Here is a 26,155-nt window from a genome sequence, read left to right as displayed (position 1 = left end):
GCGTCGCAGAGATATTTGAAAGTGCAATTTTTGGCACTCCATCAAATACGCAGCCGGCTAAGTCTTGACGGAAAAGTTAGCGGCCTCAGGCGGTTCACAAATTTTCCTTGTTTACGCGTTGACATAACTTTGTTAGGGCTCTCAAAGCGGATGGGAAACATTCATTGCTAGTTTTAGCTTGCTTTAAAGTAAATTGTGATGGAGTCAATTCACAACACGGCACATGCCACATTGAAATGAAAAAGAGAGATTTTGTTCTTCAGCTTGGGCATTTAAACGACCATTAGCGGAAAGGAGAACCTTACAATAAGTAAACATTGTAAAACTGAGCGCCATTTGTTTGCCTGGCTCTAGTGAAGTGACAATACAGTCCACAGTTCACATACGTTTATATAATTATTTCATTTTTGGGCTTTAACTTTTCCATCTTTTAAATCTTTCACCCGCACTACAAATCATGTAATGTTTAATTTATTCCTCTTTCACTGAATAATTATCTTCCACGGGAATATTACGAACTCACGAAATGTCAAACACCCAGTTAAATTTAAACCACAGCGACAAACCGATGAGTGGTGCCGGATCTCTTTTAGACCTGGATCAATAAATTATTTCAAATGAGAAAATTAAATATATACGGTAGCCTAATCGAAGGTGGCGAAAATTAAACAAAATGGCTAGAGCAAATGAAATATATAACAAATTAGCCCGATATTTCGGTTTGTAACACAAACCTGTTAGCGCTGAACGGAACTGCTTAATTGTTTCTTAGTCGCGTTCAAGAAGGGAATAACTTGTTATGCCCAAAACAAAACAACAACAAAAAAAAAAATGTTGAACCCGTTGTTGACATTACATCATATTTCACTTTCCTGTCGGCTTTCGTTCTTCCGTGTAGTGGGCTGGTGGCTGGAGAAGGGTAAAGGGAGGGGGGGATGAGGGGAGTGGGAGTATTCCTTGGAATTTTTAGTGGCGTGCGAGACTCGGTTCTCTAAACCCTGACGCTATTTCAGACTAAAATATGTAATTTTCCGCTACCCGTTTTTCAGACGTAGTAACTGATCTGGCCTCTCAAATTCATACCCGTTTATAGACCTGGTTTCTAGAATCCATAGCCTTTACCAGACTTAAATGGTTAAAATGTATACTTGAATTAAAATCTATATCAAAAATCTACATTTGAATTTGGACCCATCCGGAGTCATTATGAAGTGTATTTGGTAAACGACTGTCTTCATGTTGATTGGACATTCTACCTCTTGCTGCTACACCGCGCTGACGAAAGCCAATTAGCTCAAAACAGCTGTCCACGGTTGCTTTTTTGACTTTCGGTTAGGCCTCTATCATGTCGCTATCGTGTCATGTTTACTACGCAGTATCATCCTTCTCCCTTGCTTACTTTACTGTTTATATTTTTGGCTGATTAGATCTTTCACAGATCCTGCGTATACCAGCAGTATTTTTGTTCACGGTCTTTTGCCACTTATTCACTTAAAAAATTTCCACCCTATTTAAGACCAAAACGACATCATGTAGCGTTTGGCACAGCGAGGTAAATATAAACCACTATTCGCCGACACCAAGCCCCAAATAGTCACTTTTATTTCTGAGAAACGGTAACAAAACTCGGAGCAAACACTAGGACATTAACGGGGATTAACAGTCATTCTATAATTTTGATTGGCGTATAGGTCAAGGGATACCAGCCATTCATTATACCACCTGCGAGAGATGGCGCCCATTTTATAATAATTGTCTCGTGGTCTTTATGGCAAGATCTAGCCATATTTCTAGATTGTCTTTAATAAAACAATTAGTTCATTCTCCCTTGTTGGATATGAAATGATTATCGTCAACGAGGCGCCTAGCTGGTTATCTATCATATCATAATTATTATAACTAATTATCGTTAATTATCCGGAGTTGGAGTCGCCATACAGAGCGCGCGAAAAAAACCATTCACTGGCTTGTCACGCACGTTGGGGAGAAACGATTGCGTGACGACCCAAAAGAGCATCTGCGAGGGAAGCTAAGCACAGTTCATCACCTATTATTTGCCTTGATTCAGTTCAGTGTTCGCTTCGAAGATGCACTTCGGCAGTTTAACTGGATACTAAAGCATTTTATTTTAGTGTATTTCTCACCAAGTCAACGTCGAATTGCGGCGAAGTGAAAAGACGTTTCTGTAAAATGAACGGTACCCGTTCTTGGTGTTTGAGCCAGCCCCAACCCTGTACCCAGGCTGTAGTCTGCAACCTGGACAGGGAATTTCATATATACTGTGCGTGATTGGGGAGTTTAGTATGCATGTGGTAGTAATTCTTTATTTCTCTAGTTCACGTTGTCTGTTCTTCACATGAGGTACCCGTGTTATTGTACCTCGAGAAAATGTAGGGTTCAAGACGTGTTTACACTGCAGACAATTTACATCTCGGTCAGCGAAAAAGTAAAACGCGAGTAATGTTCAAGCACGGCGAGAGAGAGGGAGAGTAAAAGTTCCTGAAGGATCTGGAGCCAGATTCCTTCAGTTAAGATTAAGCCTTCACACCAAGGGGAGGGGGGGGGGGGGGGGATATAATCTGGGGGTTGTTTGGGGAGGCGTGGGACTGACGCCGCAATTACAACAATTGGCTAATCAATTGCTTCATAATGCGAAGAACAATAAAGCGATTGCTTCGTGTTTGTCAGCATATGTCGAACTCAGTAAGCAACGAAAGGTCAATGGAGAAAGCAGCAGATATTCCAGTAACGCGCAGAGAATACAAATGAGTAAATGACGAAAGGGCGAATAAATTGATGAAAATATGAAATAAAAAATAAAATAAGAAAAACCGAGTGAATGGATGGATAAATGAATGAACGAACGAATAAATGAATGAACGAACGAATAACAATGAATGAATAAATAATGTAATGAACGAACGAAGGAATAATTGAACGAATGAAGGAAGGAAGGAGGGAAGGAAGGAAGGAATAATTGAATGAATGAATGAATGAATGAACGAACGAACGAACGAACGAACGAACGAACGAACGAACGAACGAACGAACGAATCAAACCTAGAAGGATAAAGAGCTCAGGAAATGCATTTCATTATTTTAGTATTTTATTCTATATTCTATTCATTTCACAACGTATTTACAATCTAATAGTTGAGATACTCTTTTCTTTCCCTTGTAACGGAACGGTAAGGATATTTGCTAAAAATTACAAAAGATAAACAAGTGCACTACATGTACATACTAACCTGCGATCAACCCTCCCCCCCCCCCCCCCCCAATCTCCCTACATCTCATCCAGATCGCAGGTTAACTTCATACAAATACTACACAGTAGAAAAAGGAATAAAATGCTTACGAAGTAAAAAGACGATCTCGTGAGTAACACTGGTGGGGGAAGATGAGATGGACGGCTACATGCAGTGACAATTCTGTGGTGGAAATTTCTGGAGCAAATTTGAAGCCGAAGGCTTCACAATTCGAACTTTTGTTCAAGTTTTATACTAACTTCATTCCCAAGGTCTCTCCTTTGGGACGGGAAGAGGAGAGACCCTGGGAACGAGGTTTTTAGCGAAGAAAAATCCATTGTTTCCAATAACTCTAGAAAGTAATACATCGTTCGGTGTAAAACCAACTTCACGCACAACCGTCGCCAATCTACACTCGTGTTATTTTGCCGGAAGAATTTCATCTTAAAAGATTCATTTTGCATTTGAGTCGTTTAATCCAAGTCCAAGTCCGTCGACATTTGGCCACTGTTATTTTCCACACAAGCTAAGTTTCCCAGATGAGGTGCTTTCTTGACCGCGCAAGTTGGACATAGGACACCACCGTCGAGCCTAATGTCCCCACCCTAAGGAAAAGAATGTGGAAATTTCAAATTGGAGTTCCGCGGTGCAAATCTGGAAAAGTCACTAACTTTTCTCAACCAGGCGCAATTTGTAAGTCGCGTTTTAGTCGCGATAATTCAAGCCCTCCTTCCGCCCCGCCCAGACAAAATAGAAGCAAAAATGGCAATAAACTCGCTTAGTACTCTAGTTTGAGAGGTGAATGAATGTAAAATTCGAACAGAGTGCAAATTCAGGATTCGATTCTTATCTGTGAACGTGAGTTGTATTCAACGCTCAAACAATGGGGTACAAATTGGGCCTTAGGAAAAAGAAAAAGAATAAGGCCTTTTTCAGAGTAGGTGCCCGTACCAGGGTCCTGGGCAGAGGAACTGAAAAGAACGTTGTTCTGTGTTCTGACTTCTTGGTGCCCAAGGAGAAATCGTGTTCTCGTTCGTCAGTTTAGCACCCGCCATTTTGATTACTGTATCGTAGGGAGGCATGAGAAAAAAGTGTTGGAACTGACAAAATCCTGTTCAGACCAGTGCCCGTACCCGAGAACCGCGTAGGGTTGTCCACGTTATGCCGGCATAATTTTGAGCATAATAGTGAGGCAAAAGAATCGAGTATTATGCTGGAATAATAGTGCAAAGTTTCCTCGACTCTTTGGGCCAGTTATCTAAACTGTCTAACTTAGGCCCCGGCGTACAACAATCATTGGGCCTCCACATCTGCTTATAGTTTTCTAGTCTGACATGCAAGCCTTCTTGTTACCGTCGGCCGTGGACAATGTTTAGATACGATTGTTGGCAAAATTGAAAATGACTTAGAACCGGGTTTTGTTAAACAACGTTTAAACCGTCTTTTAATAACTGACCCTTTGTATTTTATAAAAACTTTGCCAACACCATGCATAGAATTCTCATACAAGACAGCGGCCCAGGCATCACATTTTAAGATCAGGCCTGGTTAGAAAATAGCAAAAACATGGCTTCCAGCATTTCCAGTTCTACAACATTGTCAGCTGCCTTATCGGATGAGTCGTCTCAACAATCGAGCAAGGAAAATTGCGAAAAAACAACAGTTTTAGGGAGCATAATAGTGATGCTATTTGAGCATAATAGTGACATTTGTTAAGCATAAAGAATTAGCATAATAGTGTGAAACATTGAGCATAAAGTGGACAACCCTAGAAACAGGCAAGCGTACCTAGTCTGAATGGGGCCTAAGAAGCTACAAGCACAATGGACGGTAAGTTTGGAGCAGAGAACTTACCAAAGTGATAGGTTCCTTCTGGACGGCGATGTGATGCGATGAGGAAAAATGAATTTCTCCTCTGCACTCCGTACAGCAGACAGCAGGCTGTGAATTGGGTGGCAAGTCAATACTACTTATGGATACAGAGGTCACATTGCAAAGGACAACTCCCTAAGAGGCTCAACATTAATCATTGCAGATGTTTAGTTAACTAGACTTTCTCAGTTTAGACGATACTTTCAACATTTGCCCAACATTCGTTCAACAAGAGTTGATACTTAGCCGACAAGGCCGTAGGCGGAGTCGGCTAAAATCAGGCGATATTCCGCAAGATTGAGCAGGATAATTGTTTTACTATTCAATACATTGATAACAAAGCACACGATCTTTATTTTGCCATTTTTCTCCCTGACACACGAAATACGTTTGTTGACTACGAGCGATGAATATTTAGTGCACCATGACCATATTGACCATGTTGTTGAATAAATATGTGCGATATACGCTAATAACGCATAAAATGAACAATGACGTCAACAAAGATTCTCCTATTGCAGAATACGACTGACCAACCGAATGCACTTCAACCCTTTGCCTCTGTTCACAACACCAATGCAATGTCAAAGCAGACTGGTGTGAGCAATGAAAAGGGTGTCCTGAGTTATCACCAAATTCCCACAACTAACGCTACAAGGAAAGTATGAGAGTCAGAAAGGAGACTTTGTATATTGATATTAAGGATTTAAGGGTCTATGGGAGTATGCAAGTACCTGAGGTAGATCTTGTGGTAAGACTGCTTTTGTAAAGTATTCCTGTAAAATAAAAACATCAACTCAATATCATTTTACTTATTCTCATGGCCTGTAAGTTTGATGTAATAGTGATGTTGTAAAGAGAAATTAGACGTTGACCACTATTGGGGCCTAAGGGGCGCATCCTCGTTTCCAGAGCCTACGATCTTTTGGTCAGCGGTTGAATCGTCGCAACAATAAAAAGCCGTAAGGGCTCTGGGGAAGAGAACATAAAGGGCTAAGTCTGCCGTGTGAAGACGCCTTTACATGCACGAGCTCTAACCCCTGACCCCAACCCCTCTTAAAAAAGGATTAAGGACGGTGCCTAGTTCTGTTACTGCGCATACGTTCTGCGCATCTCGAGATACTCGGGTTCCCTATGGATGGTGCCTACTAATACAGGGATATTTTTGCACCGTTTAAAACTATGCGCAGAAAGCATAACTTAGCAAGCGGTTTTGGTATCCAAAAAGAAAATTTGGGGTAACCATGCATTTTTTTCAGAGATATTAAAGCTTCAATTTTGAAAAAGAAAAAAAAAACCACCATACGTTGCTTTGTATTTTACTGCTTTTTAGGACAATTGTTGCTTAATATCTCTAAAAAATGCATGGTTACCCCCAATCTTCTTTTTGGATTTCAACAGCCCTTAAAAAGATCTGCTTTTCCCGCATAGTCCTAAACCGCACAAAAATACTTCGGTATTAGTAGGCACCGCCCTTAAACACGCCAACAACTTATACCACCCACTAGTCAAAAACGCAAATCTGTCAGTAACAACAAACATGAAACTGCAGTTGAGAATGTGTTAGGGCAGTTACCTTTCTGGAACCGAGTATTCCCAGTATTGTCCTGTTGAGCTGAAGACACTTCTTGGCGCGACTAACGGCCACATATACCAAGTTCTTCTCGTCCTCTGCTTGGTCATCTACATGTGCAGAAACGTTAATCCATCTTAGAAATAAGCCGAGTACTGTTGGGCCAACGAAAATGAGACTACGAGCAGTTAAAATACGATTCCTAAGAAAAATAACGGACGAATCGTGGTCTACAAAATAAATGTATGGAAACTGACAAAAAGTGGGCAGAAATCTCTAGTCGTTTTTTAACTATCTCCTTTAACTCTATAGTTATTCCAGATAGCCAGCTCCCCCTGTCTCTTTTTTAAATAATAAATTAAGCGAAATAACCAGAGTAAACCAAAACCAGAGTATTTACTCTGGCCAATCACAGCAGGCGTAAACAGCGCAATGAACCAATCAGAATTCAAATGAAATACATGTAGCCGGCGCCAAGCGCGGGAAAACACGTGCGAGCGAGGCACGATAAGGTTTGCTTTTTACATCCCATTGGTTGAGAAAGTGGCGCGAGTTTTGTCAACCAATCACAGAACGTAGTAATGCAAAACCAAACCAAAACGCAATTACTTTCGACATTCAATTGAAAACCGCTCTAACTGTAATGTGACCGAATTGGGGTGGGGGGGGGGGGGGGGGGGGATAAAGCTTGTTGTTGCTTTCTGCCAAAGCATCTCGACGTAACTTGAAAGCCCCAATACCTAAATATTATCCACTTTACTTTTGAGTCTGCGACCGAAATCGTATAGTGTGGACACTCTGATTTGAAAGCTACTGAGCAGTACTTTCCAGTAGAACTGTTTATTATGCTGTACAAGGTGGTTCCAAGTTTTGAGTCTGTGGATGATATCCTGAAGTGTGACCATTCAAACAAAAGCTACTAAGCAGTACTTTCCTGTGGTGCCGTTTATTATCCTGAATAAGGTGGTTCTAACTTTCGAGTCTTAGATTAAATCCTAAAGTGTGACCATTCAAATGAAAGCTACTGAGCAGTACTGTTCTGTGGTGCTGTTTATTATGCTGTACAAGATGATTCTATCTTTTGAGTCTGTGGATGAAATCCTAAAGTGTGACCATTCAAATGAAAGCTACTGAGCAGTACTTCTTCGTGTTACTGTTTATTGCCATATAAACGGCAACTCTAACATTTGCCACTCACGTATTGAAATCCCAAGCTCTGCTCCAGGAAGAAAGTCGTCTGTAACCCGTACAGTGTCAAACTCAAGTCCTTTGGATTTGTGAGCCGTAGAAAATACGACATCTGCCAAATAGAAAGGAACGTAGGATGATTTAGTATTCGATTCAAAGATGTTACAATATGTTAACCGGTTAGCCTTTATATTTGGAGTTAAGTTAGGATATCTAGCCAAAAAATTACAAATTCTGGTGGCCGGTAACGTAGTCTTGTGGTAAGGTTCCTGCTTGGAAACTTAAAAAAAGTAGACAAAAATGGTAAGTGTGATTTATAGTATCTGCCATCTTGAAATGACCCGTGTAGAGCTGGGCCGGGTTTTTCAAAGCCCGATTAAAGCTAATCCACGATTAAAAGATAAACGAGATTTTCGGCGCGCTCGTTAAAAACAATTTTAAAGTCTAGTATTAAGCTAATAGTAAGGAAAGTCAAAGTCAAAACTGAGGGACAAAATCTTTTTGCAAACATCTTTATTGTTTAGTAATTAAACTCGAATCAAAGTTTTCGTTAATCCAAGATAAACTTAATCGGGCGTTAAACAACCTGGCCCTAATTAATAATCTCAAATGGGCCCATTGATCTCTGAAGTAAGGTATACCACGACCGAAAAACAAAGAAACAAACAAACAATTATTCACGCATTTTATTAACCTGCTTGCTGCAAGTTTCCAACAGCCTTGGATTTAATCTTCTCGATTCTTTGTGGCAACATCACGTGGTGAGTTTCAACAATCTGCATCGAGAGGCAAAACACATACAAATGTTATCATATGTACTTACTGAATTGAAATTAGCAGTGAATACAATGCGGCCCCTTAAGTACTGTTACTGTAAATTTAGAAAGTTACCGTATCGTCTCGATAAGGCGTTTGCGGACAAATTCGTATTCATATGTTTCCTTCACGGGTATATTACGAACTCACAATATGACCTGCTCCCAGTTGGCTTGATAGCTCAGTTGGTAGAGCACTGCACCGGCATGAACATGTTTATTTAATAACAAAACAGTCACTCAAATTCAGAAGATGAACAGAAATTCATTAACATGCTTTAAGACGGTGCTGTCTTTGTTCGGTCCATAGATTGAACAAAGAACTTATTTACCATTCCGTTTCTTGTTCCTCTGATTAAACATACAAACTACAACAACAACCACAAAAAAGGTTCCAAGTTACCTTAATCTTTCCAAGTAACACTGGGTCGGGAGCCACCTTGGCGTATTTCTTCAGTTCAGAAAATGAACCAAACTTCTTTATTAACGGGTCTTTGATGCCCAAACAAGCTGAATAATAAACAATGGAGTTGGAATCTAAGCTGTTGATATTTAGAGCTTTTAAAACTGCACCAGTACTTCTCTATCCTCTTCTCCTTCCATTCCCTTCCCAAACCCCGCAAAATTAAAAAAAACAAAAACAAAACAAAACAAAAAACAAAAACAAAAACAAACAAACAAAAAACATTAAGGACGGTGCCTACTAATACCGAAGTATTTTTGTGCTTTTTCCGACTGCTTTATTATCTCTGAAAAATGCATGGTTACCCGCAATTTTCTTTTTGGATACCAAGAGCACTTGCTAAGTTCTGCTTTCTCCGTATAGTTTTAAACCGCGCAAAAATATCCCTGTATTAGAAGGCACCACCCATAGGAAACCCTAGTATCTTGAGATGCGCAGAATGTCTGCGCAATAACAAGAGTAACTCAGCATTTAGAATCGCGTTTACGGCAGACGGCAAACGTGAGATAATAGGGTAAACATGGTCACGTGGTCATTTTTGCCGTTTGCCGTAAACATAATTATAAATCTCTCTCATAATTAAAATGATCAAATTATTTTTATGGAGCATCAAGGAAATATCGGCAGTTTGTTTAATGATTCAAGAGGCTTTGCTGCTTGACCTTTGTCGTTTCACTACAAAATCATTCTATAAAAAAGTCGTTATGATGATTCTATGATGAAGTCGTTATGCTGTCATTGCAAACTTACATCACTCCCGAGTCGTTTGGATTCAAGTAATTTCGCTATCAACGCGTTTGAGTAAAATGTCATTTTACTACTTCGCAACAAGTACATGTCTCGCTAAACTCAAGAAAGATTCACTTACGTTTGTTAGTTCCAGAAAGAAACAGTTTATGAATATCTAACACTCTGTCTAAAGCGAGACTTTGCATACCCTGAAAAAAAAATAAAAAAAAAAAAAAAAAATAAGAAAGAGAAAAGAAAGAAAACAAGCAAGGGGAGAGGTTGAGGGGGGAGAGGAAGGGAGGCAGGTAAGAAGGAGGGAGGGAGGTAGGGAGGGGAGAGGCAGGAAGGAACCACTAAATCTGTCTCCGTTTCACGTGTGATATAGTCACACAGTAAACTGTTCACAGCCCTCTATTTTCAATTTTTGATCGCTGAGATTGTTGAGACCTAAAGCTTTCTACGCTCATCGCCAGTAAAGTCAACCAATCAGGTTGGGCGATTTTATCACATGACTTTTCAAAACGCCCCTCGATGGAGCCTGGGAACAAGGTTGAAGTGCCAAAGAACGAAAAAATCGCCAGGTGTGTCCACATGAATGGGTAGAAAAAATCGCTTGCGATTTTCGCTGGCGATCAAATTCGCCGTATAAAATCGCCAGGTGTGTCGCCCGTTTAAGCCGGAAAAATCTGGGACTTAAGAGCTTGACAACTACCGATGCAATGAGGGTTGAAACTGGAATGGAGGGTAATTTATGGAGCGGGAGACAGGAATCGAAACAAAGGACAGTGAGTTGATCCTTTCACACTTCCTTATTTATTGGATCAAGACACCCCTTACCTAGACTACAAGCAACCCCTTATTTTTCTTAGGGACAGTAAAGCGAGCGCACCACGCGCCGCGCGAGAAAACTGCCTCCTGCGAGAAGACGCGTGGCAATTTTCGAGCTCCTCGCGTGTTTCACTCGCATTACTGTAATAAAACCGCTATGTTCAATCCATTCCTTACCCCGACAAATCCAACTTTGGTGTTATTTTTCGCACAGCAAACATTAACAGTTTCGTTAAACAGTGTATAATTACAGCGTGTAATTACACACAACTGGCCAGATGTATCACCAAGCACAGAACCTACAACATGAACAACAACAAGTCACGAGGTCTGACGGTAGTTTTCCTCAAAAAATAAATAAATAAATAAAATAAAAAACAACTTTGCTGGGGCGACCTGCACTGTTTACAACGTCTTACATGGTTGGTCGAGAGAACAAAAGAACGAACAACAGCACAATGCTCCCAACCCTAAAAAACAATGCAGCTGCAGGTTATCAGGGTACAGTGAAAATAGAGCTTTTGAAGGGTGGAGGGCTACTGTCTTTGCTTACTGTAGCCTCATTCCCAGGCCTCATCGCACTTATCGGACGAGCCAAGCCCGCCTGTGTGAGGATTGGCGCCGATCAGCTTAACGGGCGACATCACGTTCGGCCGCGCGCCAACAACGAACAACTTCAGGCTCGATGAAACGTTGCACAAAAGAAAGTTACATTGAGTGACCATCGTAAAAAAATTAATAATATCGTACATTGTCGCTATAAGAGAGATTCAGAATTATGCTTACGGAAAACGGCAGAAATGACCACGTGACCATGTTTATCCTACATTTGCCGCTCGCTGTTTTTAGTTTCTCAGCAAGATTGATTATTTTTGCGTTAGCATCAACGACCAGAATTATTTTGCCCTATTCTCATCTACGTACTCATTTCTTCAAAACAAGAACGCAAATCTCACGTTTGCCGCTTGCCGTAAACGCATTTCTAGAGAGATTTAGCTCCGCGTTTACGGCTAACGCCAAACGGGAAACGTCAAGCCGCTGTTTGTTCTAAAATGCATAAACTTGTGTTTCTCGTACTCACTTCTCTCTTTTTCGTGTTTGCTCGATAGCTGTCGCCGACTGGGTGGAGATAAGCTTAAACTAAAAAATCTTCATTGTTTGTCATTAAAGAGAAAATTTCAGCCTGGCGTTTGCCGTTTGCCGTAAACGCGATGCTAAATCTCTCTAATCTCTCTAGTAATCTCAAATGCGGTCTATAGCGAACATCTCCGTACAAGTATCTCAAACCGCACCAATTATTCCTTGTATGTGCATGCATGATTCTAAAGAGCTGCTGCGTTATCCAAAACATTATTTAAATCTGGCCGCCCTTTTTAAAACCATCTACTGCTAAACTAAATTAAATTTTAGCATGCTTGCATGGACATCAAAAATGCAATGCACCTTTCTTGGCTCCTCCAACAAGAGTCTTGTTCCGTATACCTTTTAGCACATCAAGCATACAAGAAGCCACATAAGCTATCTCGGGACCAAACCTGAAAGACTAAAAGCCAGCAAAGAAAAGGCTTTCATAATCAATAAGGGAATAATCTATTTTAAAAGGGTAAAGTCGCACTACGAGCCTACATGTAAGTGGCCCACACGGCCGGAGCGTAGCCCGGATTTCTGTAGCATGAAGCAACTAGGAGTATTGCTACATGTACTCACTCCAGGATTGGATGTTAGCCCATCACAGGGTTGCCCCCCAACAGTATGTCTCCAGAACCCATTTATACACCTGGGCGAAGAGACACAATGTGGAGCAGAGCTTCTTGTCTATGGAAACAACACAGCAATGCAGAGACCAACCCGGCCTCGAACCACCGACCCTCAGATCTTCCAATCGTCCGATCAAAAGTCCGACGCGCTAACTACTACACCATCACGCCCCTATAGACCCTTATCACTCGGCGGCCATGTTGAGTCTCGGGGGAATAAAAAGCTTTGTTTTCACACGGCAAGCCTCGGCCAGACGCGAATTCAGTGCAATGCTTGCCATGCAAAAACAAAGCCTTTTATTCTCCTGAGACTCAACATGACCGCCGTGTGATAGTGTATAGAGCGAAATATTTTCTTCAAGGGACTAGAATTCCGACTGAATTCTGCTCACCTGGGTGAGGTAGAAGGTGTGAGTGCTCTCCACCTCCTGAAGAGCATTCCTTGCTCCACGGAATGCGTAAATCTGTTGATGGGGATCACCAACCAGAATCTTGGCACAACTCTGTCTGAGGAGAATGTCTGAGGCAGCTACGGATAAAGCAAAAAAAGAAAAAAAACCCCTGTTACAGTGGAAAGTCGAGAACTGAAGTACAAACGCTACAGGTAATACATCAAACACAACGAAGAGGGGTTCTTCCAATCTCAGTGGGTTGGTAAAAACGAGGCACAGCCGAGTTTGTTTGTTTTTGTTATTGTTGTTTTTTAAACCAACTTTCAGGTGTTTGGGAATCGGACGAAACCCCCTTTCGAGTGTTTGATATAGCTTCTTAAACCAATAATAATTATTGGAGAAATTCAAAGCAAGAGTTCACTAAATTTTGTGATAATTAAGATCACCTATCCAAACCTTCTTCGCGGTAGTGATTTCACTTTCATTTTTTTTTGTTAATACAAAAATGTGTGTGTGTGTTTTTTTTATAATAACGCCAAATCTCCGTTACATTTTAAGTGATTCTTCCGTGGTTTGCCGGTGTGCTTGGACAGTGAAAGAGCTCTAAACTGTTGCAATATTCATAACATAACCACATTTATTTATTTATTTATTCATTTATTTCATAAAGTAATCACTTCCTTTTCTTAGTATATTCTACTCCCTTATTTCTTTTAGTGCCTCTTTAATATATTGTATATCTTCTTCTTGTCTTACTCTGTCCGCTTCGATTAGCTTTCCCTACCCGCGGTCCGGTGTGTTTAGTGAAAGAAGCTGCATTTCTCTGTATTTATACATTTAATATATTTTTAAATTTGACTTTATTTTTATATTAAATTTCACTTTCATTTTATTCTGTTAACACAAAAATGCTTTTTTTTGTTTTTTGTTTTTTTCATAATAACGCCAAATCTCCGTTACACTTTAAGTGGTTCTTCTATGGTTTGCCGCTGTGCTTGGACAGTGAAAGAGCTCCTGTTCTCGCTACATGCGTACATTGCTTGCTTACTTCCGTGTTCCCGTTCTTACCGGGGGTACAGTCTTGTGCTTCGTCAATCAGTAAACAGTCAAACCCGTTCAAAACTGGTCTGGAGAGTTGGTAAATCTTGAGATAACCTGGGGACATTGGAAATTAAACACGTTATAAAGTGTATGTTCTGGTACCAATAAGAATATCACAAAAGCAAACATATCCCATGCGAAGCCTTAAAAGTAACGAAGAAAAAGCTTCAATTAGACTGTAAATCTCCCATATTTTCCCTCACAAAATTCACAGCAGGAAACGTGAAGCGTGAACACTGAAAACGCGTATTCTCGCGCGTGTTCCTCGCACCCCGATGGGGAAAGCCTTAGCATGCAAACTTGCCATAAATTATCGTGAATTTCAAAGTGAAAAACTACTTAAAGACGACTTTTAACACATATCTCGGATGGAATGAAAGGAAAACGTTATCTGGAAAGGGTTTCAACCACATGTCTCATGGTCAGTGAGTGGTAATCACTTCACCATCGAGGCAATCACCCTGGAGGCATGGACACTTTGAAACGAAGGCCATTCCTTGGAAAGTTTTTTCTGTCCAGACGTCTGTGTTCTATGGTCTTCTAAACCCCTATCACCTACTGTATAAATTATATTAATCAAACTGCTAATTAGACAGATAGGTCACAGAACTACAAGTAAAAATTACGTCTTGCATAACTGCACCCGAACAAGGCAAAAGCAATGTACTGCAAGTTTAAAGTGGTTTTCAATTCAGTGTTGACATCAATCTGTTTTTGCTTTGGTTGAGCTTTGCTACGCTCTGTAATTTTGATTCTGACATAAAACCGCTATTTTAAAACGATCGATGACAAACGCACGGAAAGCATGCCATTCGACGGAAAGTCTTTATTAAAAAAAAAATTTGCACCACTTTCTCAACCAATCAGAATTCAAAGAAAACCGCTCGTGACTTGCGCGCACGCATTTTCCCGCGGTTGGCGCCTGTTGCATGCACTAGCTTCGAAATGTTATGGTTTTATTGATTAACATTTTTTAGAAAACGTAAACGTAATTCATTTACCCAGGGTGCACAAACAGCTCTCCACTGAGGAACTTGATTCAAAGGTGTAAGAGCGTTCCATGTCGAATTGGAAGCTTCAAATGTACTGTTAACTTACCATCGTGGGTGATGGGAAATTCCTTATCTCCACGATCTTTCATTCGTTCCCACAGGCCCTCAGCATGCGACACAACTTTCTATGATCAGACCAGAAGATCAGTAATTTAACGACGATTATAGCTAATAAATTACATTGTACACTGTATTAATGACAATAAAATTGATCAGTGGACATTATACAATCTTGAAATGAAATTATGGAAGCAAACAGGGTCGTTTTTATTACACTTTTCTCTTCCACTTGAGAATTACATCAACAACAACAACAATTTATTATAAGAGAAGACTTACACCGTATTACAATATTAGATACCCACAATTAGCAAGGGCTATTCGAGGTGGGTAGCATTGATCGTCGTTTACACGCTCAAAAGGAACCGAAAATTAACAGCACAAAATAGAAATGATTCATTAAACAAAGAGAAAAAGAATTAAATAGGAAAATAAATGAATAAATAAAACACCTAAATGACTAATTATTATTTAGAAAGTTAAATGCAAGCTAACTAAGTAGTGACATAAGATTGATACGAGTAACAGCGTTTATATATACATCAGGAATGGAAAGCGTATAGACCACAGGTCACCCTGATCAGGGGCTGTATACAACTGCAAAAACTGAATACCATAATGTCTCAAAATGGAACACCTACCCGCACAAATTTCTCACTGTTTAAATACTTCATATCTCCTCCATGGACACCAAAGATCAAACTTCCTTCTGATAAAGATACATCAACCACTGCACTGTTTGCTGGTGGGACATGCTTGGCTTGCACAGTGGTGTCAGCAGAGGCTATGAAATTCTTTAGAGTGTTCTCAACTCGCCTGGCATGCAGGTACCCAGATTGAGATGGGAGTGCATTCATAATGGTGCTGATCCGCAGTCCAAAGGCAAGCTTGTGTTTGTAGCTGTGAATGGACAAAGAACAGTAAATTTATTACCACACTGGTAACATTATGTACATGTAATGCAACCCATTATTTTATAAATTAACTGAATTATAGTTAAACTGCAATTCTCAAACTCAAACCACTACAGACTGTGAATTAAGGGGATTTGGGAAAGCGATCTTAATTATAATAAAATTGGTGAAAAACCCAAAGGACTTTTCTCTGTTGTTCCCTCTGAAACAATTCATGCACCCACTTCTTGGTGTTACATGTGGGAGATGGGATGAAGCTCTCTTCCTTGTGCTTGATGTAATTATTTGAACAGGCTTCTTCTCTTTTGATCTTTTGAAATTCCATGACTTTCCATGACCTTTTTCATGACTTCTCCAAGTTTTCCATGACCTAAAATTGACCATTTTCTTGGAAATCATCTTTCATTTAAGGTATGTTTTTACTATTTTCTTTGCAAACAACCCCAATTTATTTTGTACTTTTTAGTAAACATCATTTTGCATGACTTTCCATGACCCACAGCTAAATTCCATGACTTTCCAGGCCTGGAAAATGAAATTCTAAAATTCCATTACTTTCCAAGTTTTCCATGACCCGTACGAACCCTGCTTGAGGAGTTTACTAGAATAGGGGACTGTGTAAGTCGGGGGTTTTTTTCTCGCAAAAGTCAGGAAAAGGCTCCAAATTTGCATAGTTTTAGCCTGCACTGTGGATTTTGTGTACTGCATGGAAACCCTAGTATGTTATAAAACTAATTATTAAAAACTGAATCATTGTATAATGCAATTCGAGGGATTTGATTGGCTTAGCGGCCATGGTATATGAGCCATTATACCATGGCCGAGAAATGGCGACAATTAAATTTTCTGCTGTTTATTCTTGCACAGCGAAAGCAGTAAGATCTAGCAATTTTTCTTGATTGTTTTTAATAAAACAATTATTCCACTTGTGCATGTTGGATATGAAATGATTATAGCCAACTCGGCGCTACGCGCCTCGTTGGCTACAGTGTATCTATCATCTCATATCCAATCGCGCTCGTAGAATAATTGTTAATTATCTATACCAAGGCTACTTTACGAAGAATGAACTGAATGAATTTTGTACTGCAGTCTCGGAATGTACATGTAGATCACATACTAGCTTGTGCCTAAGAGCTGTGGGATGTTAGGCGAAAGCTGGGTGAAGAAGCAGTGAAGCTGCAAAAGGAATGGGGAAAAGGTGATTTGAAACTTTCTTGAGGCTTAAATGCCACTCATGGCTGCTCCACCACCAAAATTTTATACGAGTTCATGAGTGGACAAGACCACCAGCTATGCAGGCTAGTCACATACCACTTTATATAAATTAATGCAGGCAGAACTTTCACAGTAAGAATATAATATGTTAATTCAACAACAACAACAACAACAACAAAAAGATAAAATAAGCACACTGTCTACATGTAACTAACCGATGTCCAACTCCCCTGAAAGCAAGAGAATGGATGGTTCGAGACTCGACATTTCTTGGAAAAATCTTCACTGCATGTTCCTGAATGGATCTATATATTAAGAAAAAAAAAAACTTGTTAAACACACAAATTTCAAAAACTTGTATGCTGACTTGTCTGTTTAAAATTATTATGACGTACATTTACTGTGCTATGACCAGAGACTGTTCAGTAATAATTTATCATACAGTACCTCACTTTATTTAATATCTTTTTTAATAAACAGGAAACTTTGTTACCATCTTGTTTTCTGAATTCCGTTCGTTGGCCCACAGTTTATCGACTGTCCGCCAACAGCTTTATTTGGTAGCTTTTCTTTAAATAATGATTAACGCCTTCATATACTCCGAGTACTCCGTTGAGGGGGTGTTGAGATTAATTATCTAATTGAAGGTCTGAGGGCATAACCGACTTATGTCGAATTTTAGCGCGGCCTTCGATTTCGCACGGATTTGTCCGAATTTTGGCTCTCCCTGGTTTGGAAAACATTTTGCGGTTTTACAATCGTGGACAAAACTCCTTGAGAAAACCAAACACGAACAGAACAAAAACCACTTGCTTACTTCTCCCTCCCATCCCCTCCCCCTATGCAATGAGAACCGAACACAGACAGCCAAAAAACCACTCACTTACTGTTACTCCCTTCATAATTCTACAACAGTTACTTCTCCCTTCCCCCCTCCCCCTTATGCAATGTTGATGTGGGAAGTGATGCTTGCCAGGAAACTGTTCGTGACCCAAAAGACAACATTGAGTCAAGGGGAGGGGGAGGGGGAGGGGGAGGGGTATTTGTTAGTTTGCTTGTCTACAAGTGAACGCGCTTGGAAGGCAAATTTTTTATAGGTTTTGTCCACGTCAGACTCGTTTTCCAAATTATCGGTAGGCTAAAAGTTTCCACTGTCCACGAGCCGTGTTTAGTTGCACCAGTTGTTGTTTCTATAAGTAACGTTTGAGATGATATCATGGTTTGCTTTTGCGGGTTGTAACAAGCCCAAAATAGATCAAGGCAGTCGGGATAAACAACTTGCGTATCGTACTGGCTAGTTGGTTTCGCTTTTGTTTGGTGAAGTTTGTAAACGCATCAACATCTATGGATCTTTTGAAAAGTTATGAAATTGAGGAATGCAGTTCACAGGAACTGGTGGAAATGTTGTCCAAAGGATCCCTCCTTGGTAGTGATGACTGTGCCGTGATGAATTTTTCAATTCGATTATCAAATCCCGCGGGAGCATCAGAGACAAATCCCGCCATGTGCAAGGTGTTTTGCAAGCCTTAGTTGTGGTTTGCCAGGCTTGAAATTCCGTATGTAACGATTAACTTGACAATTTCAAGGCAATGATTCAATAAAAGTACGATTAACATAGATTTTCAACGGTTAACACCGACTGCTCGTAAAAAAGAATAGATAGTCTTTACCTTTTAATAGAACTGCCGTTAATCGTTGTTAATCCTTGAAATGGCTACATGTCTTCCTGTTAATCGTGTAGAATGCTAGTATTTTGCGTTATGAAGAGTGATATGTCGACAAACGGGACAAAGCTGGATTTTACGCCAGGAAATGGACACATTTTCTCTTGGAGGATGTAACTGTTTACATTTCGGACATTCCTGTCACGTACGTAGTAGTTTGTAACAGAATCAAATAAAAGCGTGACAGTATTCTTTTCGTTGCTCCCGCGAAAAACACCGCTTTCGTGTGCCGTGTTTCAAAGACAACGAGTGTATATTGAATACAAGTATTTAATCCTCAGTGCATTGTCCTTTTGGTCATCCAGTGTCTATAATGTTACCGATATATCTTTACAAGATGGTAAAATTTCTCAATGGCATTAATACGAAACACAAAGCGGCGTGAAAAAATACTGGACAATGGTTTTCAATCGAATCGCAGTTCACATGCGAAAGTTTGCACAAATCCGAGCTACATCGAAAAACGGGCTGAAATTTGACATAAGTCGGTTATGCTCCCAGCCCTTCAATTACTATCTATACCGCCCTGATACGATCCTTACTAGAATATTGCTGTGTAGCATGGCACCACACTCTTTCCTCCTACCTCTCACAAGAGTTAGAACGCATACAGAAACGTGCGTTCAAAATCATAGTTCCCGCGCTTTCCTACTCAGAAGCTCTCTATTTCCTAAATTTAAGAACTAATTAGACGAATTGCGTAGTGAACTTTGTGTTAAAACTCTTGAAAAGATCTCAAGAGGAGGACCTCTTGTTAAACATCTTCCAATGACGAGACAGCGCATGCATCACTATCAAACGAGGAAGCACTAAATAAATAAATATACATTTATTTAACTAAATGTAGGACAGAAAGATTGCGCTGTAGTTTTTTCCCAAGCACTATTTTAGCTTTCAACAATCTTTATATTTTAGACTTTATACCCATTTTTTAACTTACATAAGTATGAATTTACTTGTAATTTTGATATGAAACTTATTGTAACCAAGTCCCTCATTGATTGATTAACAGTACATGTATGTAATTTTTATAGTTGTACAATTGTAACCACATTGTAATTGAGATTAACTGCGATAATGATGGAATTAAACTTCTTTTATTATTATTACTATTATTATTATTATTATTATTATTATTATTAATGCATAACTGCATTAAAAATATTGTTAATTTTTATTAATTTACATTAATTTTTATGATCATCTGTAATCTACATGATTGTATAAAACAAAATTAATTAAAATCTGTTATTTTTGCTAACCTAGCCACTCACTCAATGTCATGCAATCCTATTTGTGCCTAGTATCACATTGATCAGGCCACTTGAATGCAGAGACAACTAGTCAAGGCAACAATTAACCTCACTCACTTGTTGTATGCCACATTTAGGAATTTCTCCATAGGCCTCATTTTTGTGTATTCAACCAAAGTTGTTGTCTTTCCAGTCCCTAAACAAAACAAAATCAAAATCTACAATTAACAGGGGCCCATCTCTTCTGAAAATAAATTACTGTCAACTTAACATCTCACAATAAAAGTGCGCTAAATTTTAAACCAAGGTATGTGTAAGGCTTGATCCAAAGGTCATGTTTTTGTTGCATCAAACTGAATTGAATAAAAGCTTGACTATTACAGGGGCCCATCTCTTCTGAAAATAAATTACTGTCAACTTAACATCTCACAATAAAAGTGCGCTAAATTTTAAACCAAGGTACATGTAATGCTTGATTGATTTCAAAGGTCATGTTTTTGTTGCATCAAACTCAATTGAATTAAGCTTGACTATACATGTATGTACATCTACCTTGACAGTTGACTCAATTGTTGAGTATAATTTAGCCATAATGCAGCTATAGACCAAAATTACTATCTTGGTTAAGTCTACTGTATAATCATACAAAAGAAATCAGTTGAGTGTACAAGGTACTCTTCAGTGTACATGTAGGTCTCTCCAATTTCTTGAAAAGTATTAATTAAAAGCTTCATGGACATGAATTTCTTGTTTATTTTACACAATGAGTATTTTGCACAACAAAGTTTCCTGCATGAAAACAGGTCTCAAAATAGGGCGTATTTGGAGAAAATTCATTTATGTTTTTTTGCCCAAAGCCAAAAAGCCCTTCAATATTGATCTACTGTACCTGCAAATGCCATGATCTTGATGATCTCTCCATTCTTAACATCATGTTTGATAATTCGAACTTGTTCGTGGGTTAGCTGAAGCTTGTCAGAAAGAGATCTGAAGAGCAAATTACTTTTGTTTTAATAGACAAGTCATGCTACATGTATGTTAAATTATTCTACTCTGGAAGATAACAGTGGAATTTAACAAACAAGTTGTAGTTCAATTATACTTACTTTGGCTTAATCACTGGTTATTTTTTTCCAAACCAGTTTTTATTAATAATTTTTTCAAACCCTTTCTAACCAACTTTAAATTATATCTCTCAGTGAGTACACAAGTGTGATTGGTCAATTTTGTGGGCCGCATTTCACTGTACGACCCGCTAAATTCTGTTGACCATTTCCCTTGACTTCAACTAGTTTCTTTTCCTGTGCACCCAATTAACCTCAGAGATAATTATAATTTAAATATCTTACTAATCTTGTTTTAGACTCTGTCCTTACTGGAAGTTATATATGGATCCTTGATTTTTCCCGCTGATTTATGGCCCATGCGTCTTGGCCATAATTCAACAGGAAAAAAACTTGGTCCATAACTTACAGTACAGACCTCAAACTCGAGGTTAGTAAGAGGTATGTATGAAAAGGGAGTGGTTGAAAATGGGGGTCTTGAAATAAATATTCACCCGTAACTACAGCTGTAACCACTTGAAGTGTTCATTTAATAATATTAAAATAAACTAAAATTAATAGATTGTGTCCATATACTCACCTGTATCTCATAATAGACTGCTGTCCAGTAAAATTCTGATCAAACACAGAGTTGATGGAAGCGCACGTTGCCTCAAAAGCATTTTCGTACAAGTAGAGTGTATAGAATACTCTGTAGTGTAGGCTGATTGGGACAATTATAAGAGAAAATAAGTTATTTAAAACATTTGAATAGAGTCACTCAACATTTTAAGAGTCTCTACTCTTATAAGTACAGGTATATACATTGTTAGTACCTTTTGGAAGGTTAATGATACATATGGAAATCATGCTAGAGTTTCTAAATAAATATGTACAGTGTAAATAAATAAAATACTTATATAGCACATAAACCATAAAAATAATGTTCTTTACAAAAATCAAGCAAAGATTTTCCTATACACTGTGGTACATGTAAATAGACAACCACACGGTTCTTTTTAAGAGTTGTAAATGGAGGTAACAAATTTGTAGCACCAGGTGGAAGCCACCTCCCAGGGAATGATGGGACCGAGAAGGCCACAGGAAGAATGGAAGCTAGAGGTCAGCATTGTCTTTGATGGAAGAAAATGCTCAAACCAAGAGCAATTTCTTTACAGGCAATGGATTTTTAACGTGATATCATCTGCTGAATGTTTCTACATTATTTATGGAAAGGAAACTCCCAAAACAAGGACAAAGTTTTTCAAAATAGGGTGAATTTTGAAAGCAGTTTCGATAATTTCGGAAACATTTTTCACAATAGCCGGTAACATTTACGGTAATAGACGGTACAGTAAAAATAACCAGTTACCAGCTCTTAACAAGACCTGTGCTACCAGTGCAGACCTAACATGACATACCCACTTCCAATCCTGCTCTGTGATTCAAGGGAATAAAAAATTGATGCCAGACAGTAAAAGCACTCTAGGATGTCCTGCACTAGACATGAAGTGGACCTTGTCATGCAATACACAATTTCTTGCACTTCGTAAACTGTTTGACAGAGCAATGTCAAAAGAGCAATGGCTGACCAAGGACTCGGATCCTACAACAACAAACAAAATGACACTGCTGTTTGTAGCTGTCATGGATGCAGAGCTCAGGAAGATTGCCACAACTGGAAATGTTAAGATGTTAGAATCTAACTTGGGAGTGAATAAACTCAAGGCTCAAGACTAATAATAATTATAATGTTTTAGCTCATTAATACATGTAGCTCAGTGGCTAGTAACAGGTACATGAATTTAGCTATTTCAAGATTGCTGTTCTCGCAATAAAGACATGTAGACAATAAATAAATATTGATTTTTTTTGTGTCAAAAAGATTACACTCTTACATTAATTTTATTTAATGAACACCCAGGCAGCCTGATAGAAATTCATTTCCTTCCAATAAAGAGCAAAAAGGTGTACATGTAATTGGCAACTTACCACTTTTGAGCTCTCTGTGATTGTTTCCAAGTATGTTTTTATCAATGGGAACTTGCAATGAGTTTTCAAATTTTCTACCAATGATGGATGTCCTTTTCTTTTAAAATCCTTCATAAAACTAAAATAAAAATGAAAAAAAAAAAACATACAAATTAAAATTAACAATGAACATTGTCTAGGCCCTACATGTACTAAACAATTGCATAGAGATATTTGTGTATATGCAGTTAATACAAAGTCATGTTTTTACAGTCCAAGTCTCACCTCAGCTCACTGCCACCCCATTGATATGAACACATTGCCATTATGCCAATGAACTCTTTTTCATGGCCCAAGCAAAAGCTCAATCATGTTTGTATGTAGAAACTCACAATCACCATGTACATGTACAATGTTAACATGACCAACAAACACTTTTTGGAAATTCCCCTAATACTAACTGTTATCCTCCTAATAAATTGATTCAATGAATTCAAAAAACAACAAAAAATTATTAATAATTTGACTGAAGGAAACACAAATAAAAAATCCTAGTTACAAGCATTATTTTTTCAATATTATTATTTTATACATAGTTACATGTATGTACCTCCTTCCTTTTTTTGTACATTCACATGCAGGCTATCACAATATTTAAAACAACTATCAAGACCTCTTACTAATAAATAAATGACCAAAATTTCATGGCCTGTCAGTGGTTGTGTCAGCAAGGTTCAACAGCTCTCACTGTTTAACAAGGAAACATATTATTTTTCATTATCATACCTTGCAAGATTAACAGGAAGTAACTCCACCTCTAAAAGACCTTTCTGATCCAGTAATTCAATCATCTCATCCTCACATTTAGAATCTCGGTTCTTCAAACGGAAATATTTCTTCTTCCAGGGGATAAACTGAAAGACAACACATGACATATTTGCACTAGTATTCAACAGAAAATAGAGAGCTTCAGAGAGAAGAATTATTAAATCATTTGATGTATTTAATGAGCGAAAGATGCCAGCAGTGCTAATAATCAGTCAAATGTAATGAGCTAACAACAATAATATTATTATTTATATTGACAAGTTCACAGGTTTATTTCCTGGCACCATTCTCTGCAATACTGTTAGTGTAGCTGCAAAAAAGGTGATGCGACCACTTATTGCCCCCTTATATGTATGTTTACTGACTAAATGGACTTCATCCCTCTAGAGGCTAGGGTCTGATGAGGTAGATCATTTAATACAGTTACAACAATAGATACCCTGTATACACTTTATATACATGTAGGTGGGAGGCTAGTTTGTGTAGTGGAGGGGAGGGGGACAGCAGTGGACAGAGAGCTAGCCATCACAATCGGCTATTACTGCTGGCAACTATAGCGTAAAGAGCCAGCTAAATACACTGTACTCAGGATTTAAAAATGACTAAGAGACAGAAAGAGTGGAAGACTTCCTTTTGTTTATAAATGTTGATTTTCTTGGTAGAATTCCAAGTTACACTAAGTTATTGAAAACCCTAGGGATACCTGTATTACCTGTGGTGGGAGTGGTTGCACATGTACATGGGAAATAATTGTTATTAGGCTGATTTAGCAATAGGACAGGAACATCAGATAAGTCTGGACGCAAGTCTATTTTGACTATCTTTGGGTATTCTTGATGTGCGTGCTGTTGTCAACTGACATTCCCATTCTGCTGCTAAATCAGCTTAGTGTCTATTGTAACACCACCTTAAATTACTTAATCAGTTTTTGGATTGTTTAATTTCTTTTAGATATTACCGAATCTCTTGATATAATGCTATTCCACTGTTGGCAAACCAAGACACAGTTCAACATCAAGTCTATGATGGGCAACTGGCAAAAGATATTCTCCATAATTTCAACTGGCAGCTGAGAAAACTCAGTCCCACAATGGCTTAAATCCTCTGAATCGTCTTCTGATTCACTGACATCATCACCAACTAGACCATACATGGATGAGCACGCTGATGACTGCTTTTTGGTACGCCTTGAAGATTTAGATGAGCGTGCAGACTTTGTACATGGAGATGATGATTGACTTGATTCATTGCTATTAGATGATTGTGAAGCGCTTGTCTGAGAACAGCTAGAGATTTCCTCAACATCAGAATCACTTACATGTAAGGGATTTTTGTTCCTGCGAGCCACATGTTTTACCATAAAACAATCACTATCGCTCGATTCTTCCCCATTTTCACTGTCCAAAAGTGAAATTAACACAGTCTGCTTGAAGCGTTTCTGTGTTTCAATAGTTCTGCGGTTTGGACGATTCTGTGCGCGCTTGACCTTCCGTGAAGAGGTCGACGTCGATGATGAATTACTTGAAGATGTTGAACTCGAAGACGACATTATCAGCGGTAGTGGTGCAACACGTGTTTGTGCGTCAACGAGAGCTTGCTTTCCTCCGCTTGAGAAATACGCCGAATCGTCGCTAAAGCTGTTTTTATCAGCGCATGTTTGAGAATGCAAGTCTTGAGGTGAAGAAACTGAAGATTTGCAACTTCGACCCTCTAGATCGCGCTGACCTGACAATAATTCTTCCTTGGACTTTGAGGCTTGCTCGTGTACTTTTGCCGCTGTTGTAAAGCCAGTGGCGGCTGAAGGGAATGTAAATGTAATTTTATCCGAATGTCCATCACTGTCTCTTGTCATTCCCGAAGCGGGACGTTTAAATTTAGGCTCTTTCGCGGGCTTTACGAGAAAGTTCACGTCTTCTTTCGTGATTCCATTCCTCGGAGTAAAGTAGCTCCGAATTATACTTTGCTGTGGCGATAAAACAGTCTTGTTTCGCCTTTTTCGAGGAGACAAATTGAAAGCCATGAAATTCGTTAAATATTTTCACCGTTGAACGCCATGACAGTTTTCGTGAAATCCGCGCTTGTACCCAGACTTCTTATTTTCTGAGAGGGTGGGGGTACAGAATTTA

General features: G+C 38.9%; 1 protein-coding gene across 1 annotated transcript; it reads right to left on the bottom strand.

The window, feature by feature from the left end:
• Positions 1-3,276: 3,276 nt before the first annotated feature.
• LOC146453217 (F-box DNA helicase 1-like) lies at positions 3,277-26,100 on the bottom strand. Its single transcript, XM_085096900.1, has 22 exons — positions 24,988-26,100; positions 23,988-24,115; positions 23,223-23,340; positions 22,652-22,836; positions 21,832-21,954; positions 21,077-21,174; positions 20,305-20,383; positions 17,426-17,515; positions 15,720-15,978; positions 15,065-15,143; positions 13,934-14,020; positions 12,866-13,002; positions 12,160-12,259; positions 10,894-11,015; positions 10,028-10,097; positions 9,100-9,206; positions 8,576-8,657; positions 7,892-7,993; positions 6,697-6,803; positions 5,855-5,896; positions 5,103-5,189; positions 3,277-3,853 (listed from the first exon to the last, which is right to left on the bottom strand). The coding sequence occupies exons 1-22, from the start codon at positions 26,047-26,049 to the stop codon at positions 3,722-3,724; spliced, it is 3,396 nt and encodes a 1,131-aa protein (XP_084953026.1). The 5' UTR covers positions 26,050-26,100; the 3' UTR covers positions 3,277-3,721.
• Between the last annotated feature and the right edge of the window lie 55 nt (positions 26,101-26,155).

Source organism: Pavona decussata, unplaced genomic scaffold (assembly GCF_977016875.1).
Source record: "Pavona decussata unplaced genomic scaffold, jaPavDecu1.1 SCAFFOLD_344, whole genome shotgun sequence".
Lineage (NCBI taxonomy): Eukaryota > Metazoa > Cnidaria > Anthozoa > Scleractinia > Agariciidae > Pavona > Pavona decussata.
This window is presented reverse-complemented; position numbering and strand designations above follow the sequence as displayed.